The sequence below is a fragment of the Pogona vitticeps genome, chromosome 2, assembly GCF_051106095.1.
Source record: "Pogona vitticeps strain Pit_001003342236 chromosome 2, PviZW2.1, whole genome shotgun sequence".
Classification (NCBI taxonomy): domain Eukaryota; kingdom Metazoa; phylum Chordata; class Lepidosauria; order Squamata; family Agamidae; genus Pogona; species Pogona vitticeps.
Window position 1 is genome coordinate 78782323 of NC_135784.1, and position 23096 is coordinate 78805418.

The following is a 23096-nucleotide window of genomic DNA, read 5'->3' on the forward strand; positions in this document are numbered from 1 at the left end:
CTTTTCGCTCCTGTAAAAGTGTCTTACAATGTTTGGAAGCTGTTTTAAATGATTGCAATGGTTAGCCCACCTCCTGAAACCTATGCAAACTGATTTTGGTGTTGTTCTGACACTTCGTTAATTTATGATGATTTTTTGTTTTCTCCATTGGAAACCATTAGACAGACCATCCAATGGTTTCCAATGGAGAAAATTCAAAAAATCATCATAAATTAACGAAGTGTCAGAACAACACCAAAATCAGTTTTCATAGGTTTCAGGAGGTGTGCTAACCATTGCAATCATTTTAAACAGCTTCCAAACATTGTAAGACACTTTTACAGGAGCAAAAAGGGAGATCGTTGTGTGAAAATCCCCCATAGGAAACATCGCTGAGTGAGGCGGCAAATTTAACAGAAAAAGGCATCGTTGTGTGAGGCACCCGTTGTGCAAGGCACCACTGTATAGTTATTGCCTAACTCATCCTGTAATAGTTATAACTCTCCATGGAATTTAAATCTCTCATGGGCTTTGTATTACTTTAAATCTTGGGAATCTTTCCCCGCAATTCTATACCATTTTTCAGTAGTGAAGTAATACGTAGAAGCCATTTTCCACCCTATGGCATACTATAAGTAAAAAGGCCACCCATCTCAAGATGGCAGTAAACCAGAATTTTCCTATCCTGGAATGAAGCATCAGCATCAGTTGGTGTAAGGCAGATCCAATCCTGATCAGCAGCAAATTCTCTTCACTTCTTTTTATGTCTGAACATTTGTGTTACAAAAATTCTCAGCCATAGAGTGTGAGCAAAGCTCAGTTGGAAGCACATTACAATTTCCATTTCAATGAAAGGAACTATAGGCAAACCATCCATCATGCAAAGCCAGCCTGATAGACCAAGGATGTGGAGGGAATGGCACTTCAGATGGTGTCTGACTGCAGATCCCATCAGCTGCAGCAAGCTCAGTATATGAAGAAGGATGATGGGGACCCCAGTTCAACATCTGGAGGACCGCAGGCTTCTAACTCTTGGGACATCTTGTCTTCTTTCCACAATAAAACCTCACAAGGCAGTTCCATCGCTTGACATACTTAATACTTTGTATTGCATTTGTACTGCATTTTTAAATAACCCACTGTCTTAGCCATGATAAGTCAGCCAGAAAGCTTTCACACCCCACTTAGGGATCACCCTTTTGCTCAGAAATTGTCGTCGTTTAGTCGTGTCCGACTCTTCGTGACCCCACGGACCAGAGCACACCAGGCCCTCCTATCTTCCACTGCCTCCCATAGTTGTGTCAAATTGCTCAGAAATACCTGAATGCATAATAGCTTGTTTAGGCAAGAGAGGGTTAATAAGTCCCCAAATTCAAAAGAGAAAGGAGGTTGACTCATAGAAGAGATGTTGAACCTTCTGATTCATTTGGAAAGGGTTTTTAGTGCAATCTGAACAATTCAACAACTGAAGGAATATAGAAAGGCAATTGCCTGAACATATTTAAAAGGGAATTTAGTAACATGCTGTGTAGATTGAAAACATTAGGAGGTGAGAAAACATGCTTGAAAGAGCCATGTGAAGCTACATTAAAAGATAGTTCTAGCATACTTAGTTGTATATTATTATGAACATGCCCAGGGGCATCTTTGGTGTCTGGCTCTTTTGTATGAATTGGTTTCCACTCTTCAGACACAGCCAGGTCACCTTATCTCAATCTGTAACCACCTTCAGACGTTGAGCAGTCCATGAGTTGCATGGGGCATGCTGACAGCTAAGAATAGATCAAGCCAAGTTTGACCAGGCATTCCACCACCCAAGAATACCTACAGAGGGATTACACATCTTATTTGACAGCTGGCAAGCAAATGTCCCTACTACCCCCAGGCAAAGTCCCTTTGGTCCACCTGTCTCTATTCACTGTGTGGATGCACAGACACATGCACATGTACATACACATGATTTTTACAAATGATTTATTGACCCTTCAACAGTTTTGCAACACTCAAAAAAATTAGCTTATGTGCTAGAGGACTATTCCCTATCTTAACATATGGGCTACACCCCCTTGAAAGCTTGTTGCACCGTCCCTCCACTCCCTGTCTTGTATATGATGAGCTCATATAATACTCCCTAGCAAAATAAACCACTGACATACAACTTTTTACAGCTATTCCCCCAAGGGTTACAATTATCATCAAAGTTAAAGGAACATTTAAATAGGTTTAATTTTTGTTTTAAACCATTTATTTAAGCCCTGCCCCGAGACATTTCAAAATATTATCACCTACCATGGTTTGCTCCTGTGCGCTCTCTCTCTCTCTCACACGCACACACACACAGTGAGAGAGAGAGAGAGAGAGAGATTGTTTCGTCATAGCATTCTTATTTAGCAGAGCAGTCCCTTTTATTTCTCTCCATGGGTAGACAATTGTGTGGAAATCCCCCCCCCACACACAAACACACACTATGAAAAGAGAGGAGAAATAAAGCAACAAATATATAGGAAGCACTTGATCCTTAGAACAGGAGTTTGTGCACCAGTAGAAGTAGTCAGCTAACAATGAAGAAGGGCCAACACAATGTAACCTTTGTGGCTTGTGCTCCTGAAATAAGAAACTGGAATTGAAACTGTGTCTTCCTCCAGAAGGACCAGTTCTTCAGTGGGACAAAAAACTGCAATACGTGGCTTAGCAATCTTCAGACACCATCACAACTGACAACTTGAAAAGGTGTCGCTTTACTTCATACACATGTGATCCAGTATTTCTGCCAGAATGCACAATTTCGGAAACTGAGACTGGAAGAGCTGTAACAGAAGCAGCTCCACAAGAGAGCAGTGAGGATCTACTCCCATCAAGAGTTAGCAAGCCCTAAGCCCATTAAATGTGGAGAAACAAATTCAGACACACAGTACCCCAGCTATGGAGCACAGATTCAATCTTGATTCTTTCCCAGGAAGAAGATGGCTGGGCAGGGTCAGAAGAGAGGACATCACAGTCATTTTAGCTCATTAAGAAAGTCCAGGAGTGCTTTGTGGAACTCCTGAGGCTTATCAAGGTAACAGGCATGACCAGCTTGAGGTAGCATAACAACTTTCGATTTGGGGATCTGTTGAAGGCTCTGAAGAGACTGAGTGCCCAGACCAGTGTCACGCTCTCCATAGATGATCAGAGTCGGTATCTAGAGAAATCAAAACATCAACACATCACCAGTCTTCTAAAGGGCTTGTGCGAGTGCGCATGGCATAAGAAATCCATTCTCCCCAGCAGTGCTGCTAAGAAAATGCTATTCTTTTCAGTGGAACCAGAGGGCATTTTTGGAAGCCTCAATTAAAATATATTGATAACATTTCTGAATTTCTTTTCCATGTGGTAGAAGCACTTCAGCCAATAGATAAAAACTCACATATGCATTTAGAACAAAATAACAAAAAATAAGATTGCAACAAAAATTGCAATAAATCTGGTGGTAAAAAGGGAACCAATACAGGTGAAGTCCTCTTGGGAGCTGCAGGGTGAGGGTCCTTAATTGTACAGATATGCTGACTCCCCAGTTTTGGTTCTGATGTTAGGGAAGGGCAGAATATAAAGCCCTACAAGGCCTGTTACATACCCTTGCTTCATGTTATCTGTCTGTAGAAGTCTATGGAATGTCTAGATTGACAGAACAGCCAAAACTATCTTATGGTTGGATCAACAGGTCTTATTGTCACCAAATTATTTTTTTCAGAGGTTATTAGTTTTCCTATCTTTATGTTACTTCCTTCAAGATCTGCTCTTCCACCTTGTTCTGCCTTGCAACATGTATCAAATATATCATGGGACTATATCCCATGATGCAACCATGTACTTGTTGCCAAGAAGCAGGAGGAAAGCAGCCTAGAGACATCCAGGTACAGTATAAGGAAATCCTGGAAACAGCACGCTACCAAAAGAAATACATGAGCATAAACTAAAATGATTGTGAGATTGTGTTAGCAGTGAGTGCAAGTTTGCAAAATTACTGCTGTAACAGACTTAAACATATGTGGCACATAGACATAAACAATACATGCAATGAACAGGTAAATCAATGCATTTGAGGGAACCGCTCATTTCTTCTCTACTTATCTGCAAAGCTGTTCCTCCTAGAGTTAAGCAAACAAAACAGTCTTACATGCATTTCTATACTTGAAGACGTTTCCTCAACAAGGTGTATTCTATACAATGGTGCCCCGCATAGTGATGATAATCCGTTCCAAAAAAATCATCGCTATGTGGATTCGGCGCTATGCGGGGCAAAAAAGCCCATAGGAACGCATTAAAACACGTTTAATGCGTTCCTATGGGCTGTAAACTCACCGGTAGGCGGAAATCTTCCATGCGGCTGCCATTTTTGCTGCCCGGTAAGCGAGGAAAGGGCGCGAAAATGCTGCAGGTGGCCATTTTAATTACCCGGCGGCCATTTTCAAACCACCGATCAGCTGTTCCCAAAGCATCGCTATGCGAAAATCGGTAAGTGAAACACTTACCGATCATCGGAAAGCGATGTTTTCCCATTAAAAACATCGCTATGTGATCGCAAAAAACACATCGCTAAACGGATTTGTCATTAAATGAATCGCTAGTTATGCGGGGCACCACTGTACTTTGTACAATTTGGGCTTTAAATTCAAGCAAAACAAGTCAAAGACAGAATCACATGAGGAGAAATCAGAGAGCGTACCATTGTGCAGAAATAAAGAAAGTAGAAAACAGAAGTCTTGACATTATCCCCTGGCTACAATAAAGTCTGCTTAATTGCATCTAACCTCTGACTCTTTCTTAAGCACAAACTACTGATTCTTAAAAAGTAAAGACTGACATTCTGAGCATACCAAATTTCAAGCCAGATGCCATATTCTGCACCTGCTGTTTACACAGATTATTCATTCTACACAGGTCCATACACAGGATAGCTGTGGGTGATGATGACTCCTCTCCTTTGAGGTCTCCACTGGGATCATGACTAGATGTATCTCTGGTATCTCTTCTAAATGAGCTCTAGACTATAATCTCAGACACCATTCCAAAGTTCCTGACACCCCTTACCTTGACCTGCTGGTACTGTTGACTTGTGAATTCCTTGGTGCCCACTGGTGCAATGGGTACAAACCCTTTCAGCTGTTCCCCACTGGACAAGAGAAATGGAAGGGAATAGCGGCCACTCATGGAGGAGCTTATCAAAACAGGCTTCTGAAGGCTTAGCTCCTTGAAGATTTGCTGTAGGAAGGAAACACGACCTGAGGCTGTCTCAACAGCACTGGAGGGTGGGGAGTCCCCATAGCCTGTGGAAACATATTGAACTGGGATAACTCGATTGCCAGGGCATAGGCAACAAAATTAAGGACACACTGATTGAGAACTTTCACTAGATTCTGGCTGTTAATATGACCTATCAACCTGTATTTCCAAAAGAAAAGAACTATGCTTTGAACACAAGTTCATGCCACTCCTGTCTCTTCTGCCACACAATTACACGTACAAGCTTGCTTTGCCACATTCAGGCTGCTTCTCCAAAGGAAAAATAAAACTGGGATAGTTCCCCCCCCCCCATTTTTTTTGAGCCACAGGTCACTCAGAAGAGCATGGCAGAGCCAAAATTCATCTGACAAGCATAAAGAGCGCTTTGCAGTTCATTTACGTCCTCTAGAATGAATATGGCAACTGAGTCATGCATCTGTTTCTGACCACAGCTAAATAAGGATTTTACAATGTGATCTTAAACAAGCCTCTCTCTCTCTCTCTCTCTCTCTCTCTCTCTCTCAAAAATATGACAATGAAATTAAAGGCTATCAATCAGTCTTCCCCAACCAAGGTCCTCCAGGTTTTTTTGGATTCCAGTTCCCATCAACCCCACCCAGTGGATGAAAACCTATAGTGCTGTTATGCAAAAGGCATAACTTTTGTAGGCAAGTTGCCTCAAGTTAGGAAATCTCCATAGGCATTATCCGTTATACACCGAATTGCATGCAGCAGGTAATGTCTATGAATATTTCTTACCTTGAGGCATTCAACTTCAATAGCTATGTGCTGTGCACAGAAACACAACTGGATTTCAGCCACTATGTCCCGCGGTCAGGAAAGATGGGGGCTGTAGTCAAAAACACAGGAATGCTGAACTGAATGTGTATGAATACTGTGTGCATTCCAAGTAATACTGCGATCTGAGAAAGGAAGGTGAACCAGGATTATGTGGAAAAAGTCACCGGTCACTCTAGTAAGATTGAGGCTAGGCAAATACCACGCAGCTGAGTTGAGCTTCTATGAAGAAAGGCTGGTGACTGTACCAGAGGCAGAACATTCAAGAAAGCAAACTATGTTACTATCCCAATTTACTTTTCAACTGCACATGTTAGCCATGCCCTCTGGCTTCCTCCTGCATAGCTCCAGCAATCTGGGTCAAATTACACTGGTTGGCATTAGAGCACCTTCTAACACATACTCCACTGGTTGTCAGCAATTAACAGCTACCTTGCACGGAAAGACGAGCCAAACTTTTCTAAGCTAGTTCCCCCTCATCTCCAAGGCAATTTGTAACTACAGCAAAGAATCCCAGTGTAGAGACTGAGCACCACTCATTAATGTGAACAGTGTTCTTTGCAAGAGGGAAGGGTGGTGCGGTACTTTATTGTGCTGCTCATCACTGCCTGCAAAGATCACAGCATTCTGCAACAAATGATTAGATCAGTGGCAGAGGACATATAACCCAGGAGTTCTCACATCTGGATACCAGATTACAAGAGTATTTTACCCTTGATATTTCAGCTGCTTTTCTCCATGTAAATACTGAACCACTGGCAGAGTTTTTCTTGAGTTGGCATTCACTTCAAGGAGGAGAGGAAAGACTTACTTGTAGCTCAGCTGTGCAGGAACAATTTCCCAATCAGGGCTAACATCCTGGTCCTTTCACTTTTGCTCACTGCGTCAACTACAAACTACAACTACAAACTAGCTGCCAGCTAAACATATTTCGATCACAAGAACACATAAAGCACACAATATAAATGCAAAGTCTACTTGGTGGGTCGGCAGCTTATACTTACCTGGCAAGTCGACAGCTACTGCACGATATCCACTTTCACAAAGTAAAGCCAGTGTCCCCAATTCCTCCCATGTCTTAGAAGTGAAGGATTGGCCATGTAGGAAGATCACAGACAGCCTGTTAAGAAAAACAAAGATTTGCAGAAATGGTGGGAAATTCTAGAGTTTTGGCTAGACGAACAAAAATGGATGATTTCCCCCCCTGTCCAAAAGCAGGGCTAGCCTGGATTAGGAATGGAAGTGATGTAGATTTGCTGTGCAATAGAGTAGAGCAGATGAGCCCTTCAAAGTTCATGAGAAGCACCCAGCCTAGAATGGAGTGGGAAAGTATCTGGTAGTTCAGATGTTTCCAACTATAACCCCTGCTATTTCTTGCCATCGGCAACGCTGGCTCGAGCTTTTGAATATATGGAAGACCAAAGGTCCCTTATCCTCGCTGAGAACAACATGAAAATAGTGAACAAAGAAAGGATTCAGACAGTGCCATAGAATGTTGCAAAGATGAAGACACTCTGACATGCCAGATTTTTCTTTCCCAGTTTTAATAAGGCTATACAAGCATTCACACAGTAGCAGTGTATCAGAAAGCACACTGGTCTTCTAAGACAAAAAAGTAAATATTAAATGGTATGTGTATTGTTGCCCACAATGTCATAAAACTTACCAACATGAACTTATGCAACCTTTGCAACACTCCAAAATCTACAAACATATACAGTACAGGACTCTCAACTGCAAACCACTGCTAATTGGAACAACAAAAATACAGTGGTGCCTCAACTTATGTTGGTGGCGAAGAGGCTTCTTCTTTGTAGCTCTTTCACCCCAGCAGTTAGAGAGTGTGTGACTGGAGGAGGCTTCAGACTGCCTGGTAAGGTAAGGTGCTGCTTTCTACTTTAAAAAAACTGTTCTGGGTGGGTTTTGCAGTGTGGTTTTGGGCTGGGTGGTGGGATTGTTTCTATGCTGTGATGGGTCCTTGCACGTCTTGTTTGTTTTTTGGGTTTGTTTTTTCCCATTTCCAATGTGTCTTGCACTCTCTGTTTACTTTTTGCTTTTCTTTTTTTGCATTTCCAATGGGTCTTGCACTCTCTGTTTGCTTCTTGGTTTTCTTTTCTTTCTTTCTTTCTTTTTTTTGCATTTCCAATGGGTCTTGCAGGGTTTGTTTGCTTTTTGGTTTTCTTTTTTTGCATTTTCAATGGGTCTTGCAGTGTTTGTTTGCTGTTTGGGTTTTTTTCTCCCCTTTAGCTGGAACGGATCAATCGCAATTCCAATGAGTCTTGCAATGTTTGTTTGCTTTTCTGTCTGTCCCCCCCTTCGGCCAGAACAGATTAATTGCATTCCAGTGCATTCCTATGGGAAATGGTGCTTCGACGTACGACCGGAGTTCCGGAACCAATTAAGTAAGTTGAGGCACCACTGTAAGAACCTCAGTGATTACTTACAGCTACAGAAACAAGACTTCTTTGCAACATGTGTTTGCTGGAAAAGAGCTATTTGGACCTTGTACAATAAATGACCAGCAACTATACAATTGCTGCACAATAAAACTATTGCAGTGGTGCCTCGCTTAACGAGCGCACCGTTTAACGACGAATCCGCATAGTGACGCATTTTGCGATTGAAAAACCAATCGCATTGTGATGTTCTGAATAGGGTAACCATCGCATTGTGATGATTGGTAAGCGTTTCGCTTACCGATCTTTGCATTGTGATGTTTTGGAGCAGCTGATCGGCGGTTCCAAAATGGCCGCCGGAAGAAGAAAATGGCTGCCCGCATCATTTTCGCGCAGATTCCTCGCTTACCGAGGTGGCGAAAATGGCAGCTGGATTGAGGATTCCCACTTAGCTATGAGTTTTATCCCCATAGGAACGCATTAAATGGAGTTTAATGCGTTCCTATGGGGTTTCCCCCCCACATAGCGACGTTTCCGGATAACAATGTTTTTCCTGGAACGGATTAACGTCGCTATGCAGGGTACCACTGCATCTGCAAAATCAACAGGTTAGTAGGAAAAAAGTTATCCCCATCAGCAGAACTCAAGAGCATCCTCCTCCTATGTTAATTTTTTACGCATTTTAGAAGGAATCTACATCTCTTAGAAGATCTGTGTAGGGACTAAACCTAAGACACAAATACAGTTAACCACAGTAATTGATACAATTTGTCTTGCAGACATATAAAATAACAGAATTAACAAAATGTATTTATCCTCCCAGACTGAGAAATCGATTGTAACAAAAGAATCATTTGGGAAAAACACAGCAGTTATTCAAGGATTCATTTTGAAGAACCAGGGCAATAGTCATGGGAAGCGTTACCCAAATAGCTTTATTTCAAAGGTGACAACTGCACTTGTTTAACAGAGACTATTTAGTAGTAACCAATGAGGAGGTGTCTTAAATTCAAAGTCATTTCAAACATCTCCACCATAGCAGTTACTATGGGAAGCCTCACTGTCACCACAAAAGAGGTAACAGTGTTGTAGACTGCCTGTGTGGAGAGGCCGCTGTGTGGATTGTTTACTAGTTAAAACGATTAGGAATTGAGAGGGCAACTTACCTTTCAGGGGAAGGAGCCCCATCTTTTTGTGCCAAGACAGCTTCTCTAAAGAAAACAGAGGGGTCTTGCAGGACTGTCCCAGTCATGATTGTGACATTGCCAATGCCTGGACCCTTCTTCGCCTCTTCTTCCATAGCCCGTGGCTTGGGGATGTCTACAGAGGAGGTAAACCTCTCGTGCTGGATGGCAGGAAGCAACAGGTAGAGGACAAAGGTGACGAGGACGCCTAGGACCAGCAGCCCCAGCCTGTTGCGGATCAAAGCCATAGTCATCCTTTCTGAAAAGAGTTGGGAAGAAAGAGGGAAGAAAGGGAGAAACAGATGGCTGGGGCCACTGAGCAAAATAACAGAACTGAACTGCAGCCTCTGTCTCTACTGATGCTAGACCTTCTAATGCAAGGCTAAACTTGACCACTTGGTTTTCAAAGGGCTGCACAGTTTTCCAGAAAAGGTGGCAGCATCCCAAAGATCTTAATGTATAAAGAAATGCCACATATGACAGGAATGTTTTTGTTTGTAATTTTTTTCCTCTCATCTGGGAGTGATCTAGTGCTAAACTCATTATAAATATTAGTGATAAGGTGATACAGCACTAATCTCATACGTAAAAAACAAAAGAAACATGAAGGATAATCAGGGAAAAGCGCAGAAGGGGAAGGTGTTCCTTTAGTCCTCAACATCACACTCCAACTGCCTACGTCACCAAACATTACCTAAAGACGCACAACCATCTTTATAAGAGTGAATCAACTGATCACATGGAAAAAAAGTCTGTCTGAATTGTCCTGACCTGAAAAAAGTAGCAGGCCCAGCAGCTGAGGAAACAAGCTGCACTGGGAGCTAAATGAGCCAGTGATTCAAATCAACCTTTGTGTTGCGTGAGCACCAAAAAATATTTAAAATTGACCCATACTATAATTACAGCAAATTTGATTGTGCATTCACAGCCTAATTTGGCTCTCAACCTCGCGAGACTATTTTCAGATGTACATTGTTATCAATAATTAATTTAAAAATCATAATATTTTGGTTGAATTCTACTTCCATGATCATCTCTTAATCTATAGTCATTATATATAAGAATCTTTTAAAAGTGTTACATTAAGGTGGGATATAATGTAAACAAGCAAGCAAATTAATTAACAGCTCAAAAGCTGAAACAAAATTTTCAGCTGCATCACTAACATAATTGTCATCTTAGAACCAGAGAGCTGGAAAGGGTACTATAGATCATTAAGTCCAGCCTGTCAAGGAGACACAATGGGGAAACATTTTACAGGGTTCAACTCCTTTAGCTATATCTAAAAATATATTGTTCTTATGACAGAAAAAAAAACACAAGTTGATCCAAAAATAGCAGTCTATATACTGAAAAGGTATTAGTAAAGAAAGTGCATTTCACTTTCAGAGGCAATGGGAAGATTTTTGTATTATACTCAAGGGCACCAGCTACCAGAACCCATGCAAAAACTGCTGACCAAGGAAACAATTCCTGTACTGCAGATCTTTGTGCTTGCTAGAAAATACATTCAGTATCCAATACCTGAGGGTGTCTTAAGTAAACATTTAGGTTCAGAACTGACCTAAACCTCACATACATTATGTCCTTTACCTATCTTTGCACAGACAAAGATGTTCAGATGGTTTAGGAGCCATCATTCAATTTTTTAAATGGCAGAAGTGATTCTCCCACCTTTCTACAATGTCATGCAGGAATCAGAATAAAATGATTTTATCACATCATTGACACTAGAGAAAAATATTTATTTCAAGATCTTCTGGACAAACAAATCATACATTCAAATCAGAGGTTGTTTACATGTGTCCTTTTAATTAGCCCTTTGTCTAGAACAGGGGTCTCAAACATGCGGCCCAGGGGCCATTTGTGGCCCCTGCCTTGCCTGCCCCCCCGAAGCGCCCATGCATCCTCTGCTGTCAAGAGTCAAAAAAAGCGCCTCACCTTGCTTGCTGGCTCTCTCCCAAGACAGCGGCTCTTGCACCCTCCATCCAGAACTGCAGCCTGCCAGCTAGCCCGCCTGTCATGGTAGGGGTAGCTGCTACTGCTGAGTGCGCCTTTTCTGAGGGGGGCACTCAGAGGAAGGTTGGCCAGACCTCCGTGTGTGTGTGTGTGCGCGTGCACGCACCTGTGAGCCCCCCGCCCAGTTGTTTAATTTTGTGGGTACCAGTGGGGGCTTTTCTCCTTTGGCAAGGCGAATTCTGTGAGGTTTCTTTTTCAAATTTTATGTTGTCCCTTCCTCCCCCTGGCTGGGTGGTCACAGCGCTCCCTCCCTTCTCTGCTTCTTCGTCCTGCTGGTGGTGGTAGTAGTGAAGAAGGAGCTGGAGGGGGTTGAGGCTGGCGATGAGGGCTCGCCCACCCCTCCTCCTCCTCCAAGCCCCAGTTGGGCTAAGGAAACTCCTGGGCAGCTTCCTCAGGCTCTTGCTCCGCTTGGCGGAAAATCCGATGCGGCCCAGCCTCACCCAGACTCTGCTTCCAGCGGCCCCCAGGTAAATTGACTTTGAGACCCCTGATCTAGAATGACACTGACAGCTGTTTGTGCTGAAGAGCCTCGCAGTGCAGTGGTTAAACTGCAGTACTGCAGCCAAAACTCTGCTCACATCCTGGGTTCAATCCCAGGTAGCTGTCTCAAGCTTCACTCAGTATTCCATTCTTCCGAAAACGGTAAACTGGGTACCCAGCTTGCTGGGGGTGGGGGGAGAGTGTGTAGCCTGGATAATTAAATTGTAAACTGTCCAGAGAGTGCTTTGATCTCTATGGGGTGTTATATAATCAGCACACTTTGCTTTTTTCCTTTACTGTGGCACAATGACAAAAGCAAAGAGGCTGATAGCTTTGCAAAGGAGGGTTTTTAAAAGTCTAATATTCTGATACTTTGCCTATACAGAGGTGATACAGATGTTTCAAAAATCTTTCAATGAACTGAAAAATGCCACAAGTGGGTTAAATTATCATAGGTGCCAAAGGGGTACGTGTGTATTCTTCTGCAATCTTGGATCTCTCTACACGCACACCTTTCCCAACCCTATGCCATCCAGATGTGTTGGACTACATCTCCCATTATTTTCAGACAGGATGTGCCATAGTATCCAGTCAGCTACAAATGAATGTTTCTCCTTCCCATGCAGAGTCAGTATGAAATGGTAGCTTAGACTGGGCTATGCACATGCAATTACAAAGAAGCAATGCATCTCTTCCACTACAGGTGCTCACTTCAGAATTAGTGGTTACAGTGTCATCGAAGCTACCAACATAAATTTGACCCAACTCCAGGAGGCAGTGGAAGACAGGAGGGCCTGCCGTGCTCTGGTCCATGGGGTCACGAAGAGTCGGACACGACTAAACAACAAAAACAACAACAGGAGCAAACACTTTTTCTATTCTTAAATTCGTAACAATGCATGAGAGACCGGTGGAAAATGGAAAGGGTCTACAGGCAGGACACAAACATAACAGACTTCAACATCCTCATTAGCTATGGATTTAGAGAAGTTCAGACCCTAAACAAGGCTGGAGTCCCAAAAACTAGGAGATTAAAAAAGCAATTAGGAAAATGCCATATAAGCAGGAAATTCAAGGTAGACTGAGAAGACAACCTTATAAACCAAGAACACATGCTAAGTGATCTCATCTCCATTTATAGCAGCCCTTTCAGTTCCATTATACAACACCATAAGAGGAAGCCACACAGAGACAGGCAGAGGAGACACCAGATGGCTATTGTTTCAACAAGGTTTGAAAAAAACTCTGCACTTCCCCAGGCTAGTGGGCTGATACAGGGATGCCCTGAAGTGACATGTCTAGCAGGGGCTAGGACTGACCAAGAACCAGACTCACTACCTTCAACTGAATGACTCCCTGATTTAATAGTAAAACACTAATGAATGTACACCCTGAGAGTTGGTATCATACATGCATTATGTTTGTGTGTTCTGTGCTGTCAAGTCAGAACTGACTTATAGTGCCCCTAAGAGATGTTCCGCTCCAGTTCCAATCCCCCAAACAGTTTCCATGGCCGAGTGGGGATCTGAACCCTGTTCTCCAGAGTCCTACTCCATCATTCTATCCACTACACCAACACTGGGAATCTGTATACCTCTTCCAGGTGCTTCTCAATGCATATATACATTATAGCACATATACATTACAGCACTATTACAGCATAAAAGGTAGCTGTCTTTAGGGAAAGAACAGTCACATTTGTTTATTGAACAAAGATAAGTAAAGAAATACTAGGGGAAATCAGTTATCCCACTGGATAGCCCAAGCCACTGTACATGTCATTCAATAAAGGCTACCCAAAGGAACTAGTCTACCTCTTATTACACCTGATACAAACCACCACCCTTTAACCAAAAGGACAACAGACAGATGGCTTAAGCTTGCTTCATAACTGTATGAAAAAAAACAAAATTCATAAAACGAAAGATGGTGATTTCCTGCCTTCAGTGTATTCCACAAGAAGGGCTCTTTCTTTCCTTTTAGCAACTACCTTGTCAAATTCTATCGAGCAGTACAACCACAGGAATGTTATCTCGGAAGATGTAGTGCATGTAGGTTGGTGCACAACCTTGAATTTGGCATACATATGTCTGGGCACCTTCCTTCAAGAACTGTTTCTTGAAAACAGTGAAATGCTTTTGACAGACATATGTGGCTGGGCTGAGATCAGGAAAGAAGGATACCTTATGTCGGTGGACTCTGTTGTCCAGGAAGCCTGCAGTGCCTTCAAGATCTTCTCCCATCAGGAAGAATGATTAGCACAGTGCTGCCACAACCCTCTCCAGTATTCTTTGCTGGGAGATAGTAGACACTTTCTAAAGAGATGGGAACCTCTTTGCCTTTTAAGTCCAAGGCAGCTAATACCAGATTTTCTATGAAATGGGATGAGGCGGATATATCTGACAACAGCTGGAAGCCCTGGGACCTGCACGTTCTGAGCTTGCACTTTGTTTTCAAGCCTCTCCGGCCTATGTTTGGGCCACCAGGCACCCCACTGCCAGCTGCTTTATCAAAACCAAGTGATTCATCACATAGCCCGGGTGGCCAGCAGCTTAGCTTCTACTCAGTGATCTGTGTCTTCAGCCACATCTCAAGCCTTTCCAGTCCAGCAGAGAAAGAAGCCAAGCTTGGCCTATGGTAGGTGTTCTGTTCAGATATTATCAATTCCAACAGCCCTTGTACTGAACTTGCCACTGCTGGAGAGAAGTGTGCACCACACACTCTTCCACACGCTGTCAGAAGTATTGTGCTTTTGTCTTTGGATATCTCTAAGCCATTGGCTGACTCCCTTTTAGGAAAAAGGAAGCATTAATGCCTTCTCAGGTGAAGACACAATTCCCGCTGAGGAAAGCTCACAGCAACACCCTGCTCCTGCCTGTCTTAAGTGGAACAGGCCACACCTTGTTTACAGGCCTCTCTCTCCCCTCCTTGTTACCTTTTTCTTATTGCATACACAGGCCTTTTCTTGCCTTTCTCCAGCACCTCTCGTGGCACAGGTGGGGCAGGTATTGTTGAAGGAAGTGGAACAATGCGAAACCCTTTGCTGGCTGTTTTGCACAGAGGTTGAGGGTGACCTATAATTATCATTCACTGCAGCACACCCACACTCATCTTCCAGATCCACACATTATACATAGCAAGGTTTTCTTGCTTTCTGTTCCAGCAACAACAGGTGTTCACAGATGCTACAGGCAAGAAATTGAAAGGGTTATTCACCACACCCTTGCTTTTGGAATCCTCCTTCAAATGTAATACATACAGCTTCCTTGAATAAAAACACAAGTTAACTTGACACCTTTTCATAATCATTGGTTCAGGATTAGGGTGCCAATCAATATTTCACAGATACTTCTAGACAATGCTTTTACTAGGTAACTACAATGGCTCACTCACAGAATTCTGTGGAACACTGTCTTCAGTTTATTTTCCAGGACGTAGCCCTAAACCCAAAATACAAACTATCAATAAATGACCGGTGTGGGGGGATGGGGGGGAAGGTTTGCGATGGTTTGAGTCTTGCTCTGTGGTCTCACACATTTAAAAAATTAGGCCTCTCTCTTTAACCTAGATGTGGAACATACCTCACTCAAAGTGAGGGTAAAGATGCTTCGCCCCCCAAAATTTCAGGAGTCCCACTACTTGTGCATGAGCCACCTATGCAGGTCACCTTCCAGCTGTTTTCTGGACTCCAACTCCCTGCAGTTCCAGCCAGCAGACGGAACGAGGAGGAATGATGGGAGTGGGAGTTCCAACATCTGGAGGGTCACACCACCATTCCCCATTACTGCTCTAAACGTTGGTGACACACACGCACCCAAAATAATAATAATAATAATAATAATAATAATAATAATAATAATAATAATAATAATAATAATAATAATAATAATAATAATAATAATGGGGACACGACCCTCAGGCACCTCGTTTCCCTCCCCCGGCCCCCACCAAATTCTGGGAAGAGAAGAGAAATCCCACCACCACCAAGTCTCCCCCTCCCGCACTACGAGGCCTGGGGCGGGCGGCCTGCCTCCCTCGCCCCGCCGCCGCCCGAAGTGGGAGAGAGAGAGCAATCGCCCTTAGGCCAAAGGCGCGCCCGAGCCCGAGCGCCCCGCTTCCCCTCCCCACCAATGGGCGACGCCCTCCTTCAGCCAGCCAGTGACTTTGCAGGCAAGCGCGGACGCCCCGCTCGAGCAGCAAAACGCTCCTCCCCGCCAAGGGCCGAGCGGCTGGCTGGCTGGCTGGCCGGCAGTACCTGCACTTCGCAACCTCGGCGGCCTCACCAGCAACAGCTGTATCCTCTGCACCACCCTCCCCACTCCGACCCGGCGGCCCGTCAAGCGAGCTGCGTCACGCTCTGAGCCCCGCCCCTCTTTCCTGCCCCCGCGACCCGCCTTCTCCGCCCGCCTCCAGTCGTCGGGCCCCACCTAGCGGCCGACGGGGGAAACTGCACCTGTCTCCCAGGGAAACGCGGGACGGACGCGTGGTTGAAAATGCCCGCTCCAGCTCCTCGGAACTCGAGTAGTTGGTAGTTGGAAGGGCGAGTCCGGAGAGCCTTGGCTGAGGACAAAGTCAGGGTTCAGGAATTTTACCAGAAGTTCACTAATGGCAGACCACTTTTCTTGGAAGCTCGCTCGCTTCTGATTCTTTCCTTCTCACGAGGAAGTTGTGTTCTTCTCTTTACTTAGTAATTATCGTTGTCTCTTGCACTCCGGACTCAGAACAGCCCTCCGTCTGGAGCGTTACTTTGGGACAGTACAGCTCCCCTAAACAGGACACGTGGAGTCCCATATTTATGTCGTAATTATTTATTACTTTAATTTGTATATCACTCCCGCCAGTGCCCAAACTCTGGGCGATTTACAATAAAACACATAATCAACAAAGTGATGTGTATAATAAAAGCAGTAGTAACGTTTCCATGCTGTGGGAACTCCAGGCCCTTCTTCCTACTCTTCACCACAATTTTGTAAAGTGTGGGTCAAGGTGAAACACTGTGACTGAGGCCATCCTCGGGATATTTCACAGGTCAAGGACGACTGGTTGTGCCCAGGCCAGCACTTGAACACTTCACTGACCCTTTAAAAGGCACACACTCTGTCAAGGGGACACAATGAAGTGACTTAACAGAACTGGCCAGCATCCACAGTCACTCCTATCTTAAACTGAGGTTTTGACCACCTCAGTCAGGTAATATCCACTAAAAATTTGTTTTAATGTGTATGCATAATTAACATCTAAAATGACATTCTTGGTGATCTGACAGAAATGTCACATTATTATGCAACTCCTCAATCAACAACGGAAATGAGCAAGAGTAAAATTGAGTCATCACCTGGGGTGTGAAGATGTTTAAATTACTGAGCAATATGTGGTCTAGATTCATTACAATCTAATCCACCCTCTTGGCTGCTTTTCCGATATTCTGGTGAGCAATGGAGTTCAAATCACAGAAGAAGGTGCAGGCATCCACTAAAGGTCTCCTGCTGAAGTTGGGCAAGGGAACAATAAAACTTGTATCTGGAGCCCCATACAAACATGAAGCCTTATCAGATGGTAGCCCCCTTTCCCTCCAAATACTTATAGACCAGTGGCTCCCAAATTTGGGTTCCTAGACAGTCTTGGACTACAACCCCCAGAAGCCTTCACTACTAATTGTACTCACAAGGGCTTCTGGGAGTTACAGTGCAAGAATATCTGGGCACCCAAAGTTGGAAACCATTGCTATATAGAGAAAAGTTTTGGTATGGGGATGAAGATATTTGTCTAGATTGCTAAACTTTTATAGGTCCAGAAGGAGCATGCCACGTGGATTTAATTCAGTAGTATGGTCTTCGTCTGTGCATGGTCAGTGGGGTTATGTGTCCCTGTCAGTTGTACAGTCTTGGTAAACAGCACATTCCCAGAGCACCATCAGAAGGAGAGACTGGTCGATGACTTGTAAACATTTGCTGCCTAAAAAACACTGGGGAAAGTAACCATTAATCAACTTGAAGGCACATAATTATTTAAAATTTCCAAATATAAAATAAAATAATTTTTTTCTCTATGCAGTATATATACATTTATATTTATATAAAGCCCTAAATGTTCAAGTCATTCCAAAAACGTATCTCCCTCTATGAGCCTAATAATCATAGAGGGAATATCAAGGGAGACACTTCTTTTAGTCCCACTACCCTCACAGGTGCGTTTGGTGGGGACACATGACAGGGCCTTCTCTGCCACTGCTCCCAGACTTTGGAACTCCCTCCCATGGGAGACCAGACTGGCCCCATTGTTTCTGTCCTGCAAGCAAGTGAAGACCTTTCTCTTCATGCAGACTTCTCCTTTCTTACAGATTGTCTAGGAGCTGTTTTAAAATGAGATGATTTGCATTCTATTGCTTTTAAATCTGTTTTTGTAATGCTTTACCTAATGATGTATTTACATAATTGTGATGTAAATGATATAAGCCACCTTGAGTCCTTTCTTAGAAGAAAAGTGAGGTCAAAATAATTTTAAAAATAAATAACATGCTGAGGAGAGAGGCAGGGCTTCATCACAGTGAGATTGGTTGGGTTTCAGGAGAGCTCCTGAAACTGACTGAGACTGTTCAGCTTCAATCACTCACCTACCCACCTGAGCTGGGGGGGGGAGGAGGACTTTTACTAGGAGAAGTAAAAGTCTGGAGTAACAGAATCTGAATGAGAAGGGAATAGGGCCTGGGCAATCCCTGGATTGGCCTCTCTTTGAAGTCATAATCTGGAAGCAGAAATTGACTGGGCGCCATCTTGGCACAAAACCCCAGAGCGGAAAAATATAGAAGGATTTTGGAAATAATCTTGACCAGAACTTGAGGTAAGTGGCTTACTTTATATATGGAACTCTTAAGGACCTAAACAATGAAGAGAGTGGGTGAAATCTGTCATAGAAGGTGACTAGATATATATCTGGCCAGACCAGTGAGCATTCCCCTCCCCCTTCATCTGAGGCTTGACTGGAAGAAACAGAAAGGAGGAGAAAGGGGAGAGGGGAGAAAACTTTACTTCTATTGCGACGATAAAACTCGCTTCGGCAGGACAGTATGACCATAAACTACTGATGGGTTTAAATCTGTGAAGCAGCCAGAAACAGTCTTGGGAAAAGATTTGAAAAGGAGGAAAGCTCTTCCCCCGTCAATCATTGCCAACTACTGAAGCCTGGAGAGAGGGATTGAATTGTAAATGTTTTCTGCCCCGAGACATAAGCTACCATTGTGAATAACTACTGTGGTTACTACCTGCTGGAAAGAAACCCAGATAATACCTCCAATTATGGAACAAGATGTTCTCAAGAATATTCAAAACATATTTAATAGACTACACCAGATAAAAGCAGAGATGGACCCGTTATTTGAACAAACTAAAGATCTAGGGACGCAAATGGAATTTACAGTGAAGATGGAGAAAAAACCAGAACTGCGACAGGAAATGAACTGTTTAAAAGCACATACAGAGGGAGGCAATTTTATTCTTAAACCTCAGAAGGCTTCAGAAGAAAAAGGTGAAGATACAATGCAGTGGAGAGCAAATGGTGAACTTCATTATGAACTTTACTATGAACGGGAGAAGAATCGAGATGATGGGACATATACTGTGGGAGATGGGACAGAGGAGGAGACAATACATGAAGTGGATGAAGCTCTTGAGAATGGATGCATGGCCCTTAAGATGGAAACTGAAATGATAAGAGGGGCATAAAATATTGGTTAGAGCAGGATTCTCCAACCCCCTGGTCCGCGGCCCTGTGCTGGTCCGTGGTCTGTGCTGGACCAGGCTGCGGAGACAGATCTCACACACTCCCCCCCGCACAGCCTCTTTGTGCATGTGCGCGGGTATGCCCGCACGAGTGCCCCACCACCCCTTCGTGTATGCACGTGAGTGCCCCCCAAGTGCCCTCCTGCCCTTCACACTTGCACACGAGTGCCTCCCCTCCTTCACGAATGCACATGAGCATGCGCCCACCCCTTCGCACATGTGCCTGAGCGTGGGGGGGGGGTTCCCCGCCCTCCCCAACCAGTCCGCGGTGTTAAAAAGGTTGGGGACCACTGGATTAGAATATGGAGGTAGAGCAGTGGAGATAGATGTTGTTAAATTTAAGAATGTATTTTGTGGTGAAAGAATGTATTATAAAATAAACACAAACATAAATGGTTATAACATTGATTTAGAGTGGAAGATATAAACTTGACAGAATAATATCAAACATATAAAATTAGTAAGTCTAAAGATAAAAAGAAATAGAAGGTCCAAGAAAATGGAAGATTAGTAATTATAGATATCTTGGGAAATTGCTATAATGTTTTTTTATATGATTTCTTTGTATGATAATATAATTTTATAAGCGGACGTAAGAATACTTTCCACACTCCAGAATTTTACCCTTTCCTACCCTTCTCTCTCTCTTTACTTGGTCCCCCTATTTGTACCATAACCCTTATGAAAATTAATTTAAAAATTAATAATATACTGAGGGGGAGCAGCAGCTGCAGCCCTGGTTCAGTCAGTAACCTTACTGTCCCATTTCAGTTTAATCTGCATTCATATAGAGCTGCTGCACTTGCTCAATATACATGGCCTAAAATCTGCAGATGTATTTCTTTGCACATTCTTTGATACATGGACCCCTATTCACATTAATAAAAATGGGTATATGAGCCATTATTGTCAAAGAAACACAGGAGGGACCCCAGTAGAGTAAGAAGACTCATATCTGCATATACAAAGTCTTAGGTTCAAATTCTTGCATCTTAATCTAAAAGCAGGAGGAAGGTTGAGGTAACAGATAAGGTGAGTGATGTCTGCCAGATACCCTGAAGTTGTTGTTTAGTCTTTAAGTCGCATCCGACTCTTTGTGGCCCCATGGACCACAGCAAAAAGAAAGTTTTTAAAAAAGTCTTTTAAAAGATCCCCCTCCTTGCTCCCTCTTTGTTTCCTCTTCCTCCTGGCAGGAAGCTTTCATCAAAATGAAATAAAACTTTTCCTGAAAGGCATTTTGCCTCAGTGCTGCCTTACAAGGCTCTAAGAAAAACAACCACCTTTGCTTCCCATCTCTCCCCTTTCCAATTTTCCAGCATAATTATGGGATCATTAAGTAAGCACATGTACTGGAACTGGGAGGAAAATGGAGTGATAATACCCACAACACAAACCCCCATAAACAGTAACTCTGGCAAGCAGCCAGAAAGCTGTGGGTAGGCACGCAGCCGGGACGGACTGGTTCGCAATGGCACTTACATCATGTGGCTGCTGAGAAGAGAAGTGAGCTAGCTTGTCCCCAGAGTGGACCAAACAGCTGGAGAGGGTGATTCACCCTAATATTTTGGGGTGAAGAACTCCTCCTGCTTGGACCAGGAGCATTCCTTGAAAGTTGGTCCAGCCACTCTCTTAATATGGCCTGTCTTATGGCACTGTTATAAGAGTACAGCTGAGAAGAAAATAAATCATAGAAGCAAAAGTGGGATATAAATGCAACAAACAAACAGATAAATGCAGGCTCTTGGTCTATCACAGCATGCTTTATGTTCTTAAAATAACAGTATAAAATTGCCATTGAAATTAGAAAGGGATCACAATACCCAGGTTTTTTTTAAAAAAATTATTTTTATAATATTAATCAATACATGCATTCATATTTATTTTGTCACAGTTTTTCTGTAAAGTTGGGCCAATATGCTCTCCATGAAAGGATTCATCAGAGGCACACAGTTTCAGATTCCCTGTTATGACTCTTCACTTAAGCTTCAGATTTCACTTTCTGCCAGGCTTTCTCTGTTTTGTCATGAGGTTTGTAGTGGCAGAGATTTCCTCAACCAGGATGTTGTAAAATCATGCTAACCTGCCTTTAATCTTAGATGAGCTGTGCATGTTTTCTTGTGGTATTTCCCTCCCAGCTGCCATTCTGCCTGTTTGACCGAGTTCTTTTCCCTCCACGTAACATTTGGACAGTCAGATGCTAAAATCAGGGCAGACTTAACATAGAACTATGAGAGATTCACATGATATTGCAAATCTCCAGTGACCTATTTACTTTCACTGATTAACTGGAGCGTGCATCTGTTTTCCTCTCAGCAAGCCAGAAGCAAAATATTAGTAACTGCATAATGAATTCTGAGACGGCAAAGATCATTCCAACAATCCAATCACTGGCAGCCCCCGAGAGGGCATATAGTTACACAAAGAACAAAATTGTGCCTTCCCCCAGTATATGTAACGCAAGACCACATTTCAAATTTCCAGAATCTCTCTTGAAGGATATTCTCTTACTTGTAGCCCTAACATTTGGGAGGCAATTGTCCACACCTGCTCACTTCAAAACAAGATGGGTGCAGAATATTAATAGAAGCAAGAATGGTTTTATAGAGTGAGGGAATTCTATGAAAATAATACCCTCCTCACAATAGGGAAAATTAAAGGAGGAGCTCTAAGGAAGACAATTTGATTAGATTCTCGTGTCAAATACATTGTCTCATTAAAAGTCTCATGATAAGGGAAACTGACTGTACATAAGAGGTGAATATATTCTATAGGAACATGTGGTCAACTCAAAAGGACGGGGGGTCTGAAATGTGTCCCCATTTTGTTCAAGTGTAGGCTCTTTCTAATGGAGCACTTGGCCCCTTGTAATTTCCTGTTGGGCACTGATCTTAACAGGAGCCTCTGCTGCCTTGAACATCTGGCCAATTTCCCCTCATTTCAGTATGTAGAGGTTTTCTTCCTTTGAGTTCCTGTGCTCTTTGGTCCCTCCCAAATCCCTTGGTTTATTTTCTGCTTCTTTGCCCTCTGAGTGGGATAGGATTAGTGATATGATGCAGTTCTTTCTTTCTTTCTTTCTTTCTTTCTTTCTTTCTTTCTTTCTTTCTTTCTTTCTTTCTTTCTTTCTTTCTTTCTTTCTTTCTTTCTTAATTACTTACTTACTTACTTACTTACTTACTTACTTACTTAATTACTTGGCTAAC

General features: G+C 43.1%; 1 protein-coding gene across 8 annotated transcripts; it reads right to left on the minus strand.

The window, feature by feature from the left end:
- Positions 1 to 1936: 1936 nt before the first annotated feature.
- Positions 1937 to 16480, minus strand: ABHD14A (abhydrolase domain containing 14A). 8 transcript variants are annotated; one of them, XM_020803873.3, is made up of 6 exons: positions 16374 to 16475; positions 15512 to 15558; positions 9602 to 9878; positions 7044 to 7159; positions 5050 to 5285; positions 1937 to 3160 (listed from the first exon to the last, which is right to left on the minus strand). In XM_020803873.3, exons 3-6 carry the CDS (start codon positions 9871 to 9873, stop codon positions 2978 to 2980), a joined length of 807 nt encoding a protein of 268 aa, XP_020659532.2. In that variant the 5' UTR covers positions 9874 to 9878; positions 15512 to 15558; positions 16374 to 16475; the 3' UTR covers positions 1937 to 2977. The 8 variants fall into 8 exon arrangements, with proteins under 8 accessions (XP_020659532.2, XP_078241590.1, XP_078241589.1 ...); XM_078385464.1 differs by lacking the exon at positions 15512 to 15558 and adding an exon at positions 15054 to 15303 and having other exon boundaries at positions 16374 to 16437; XM_078385463.1 differs by lacking the exon at positions 16374 to 16475 and adding an exon at positions 16097 to 16152.
- Between the last annotated feature and the right edge of the window lie 6616 nt (positions 16481 to 23096).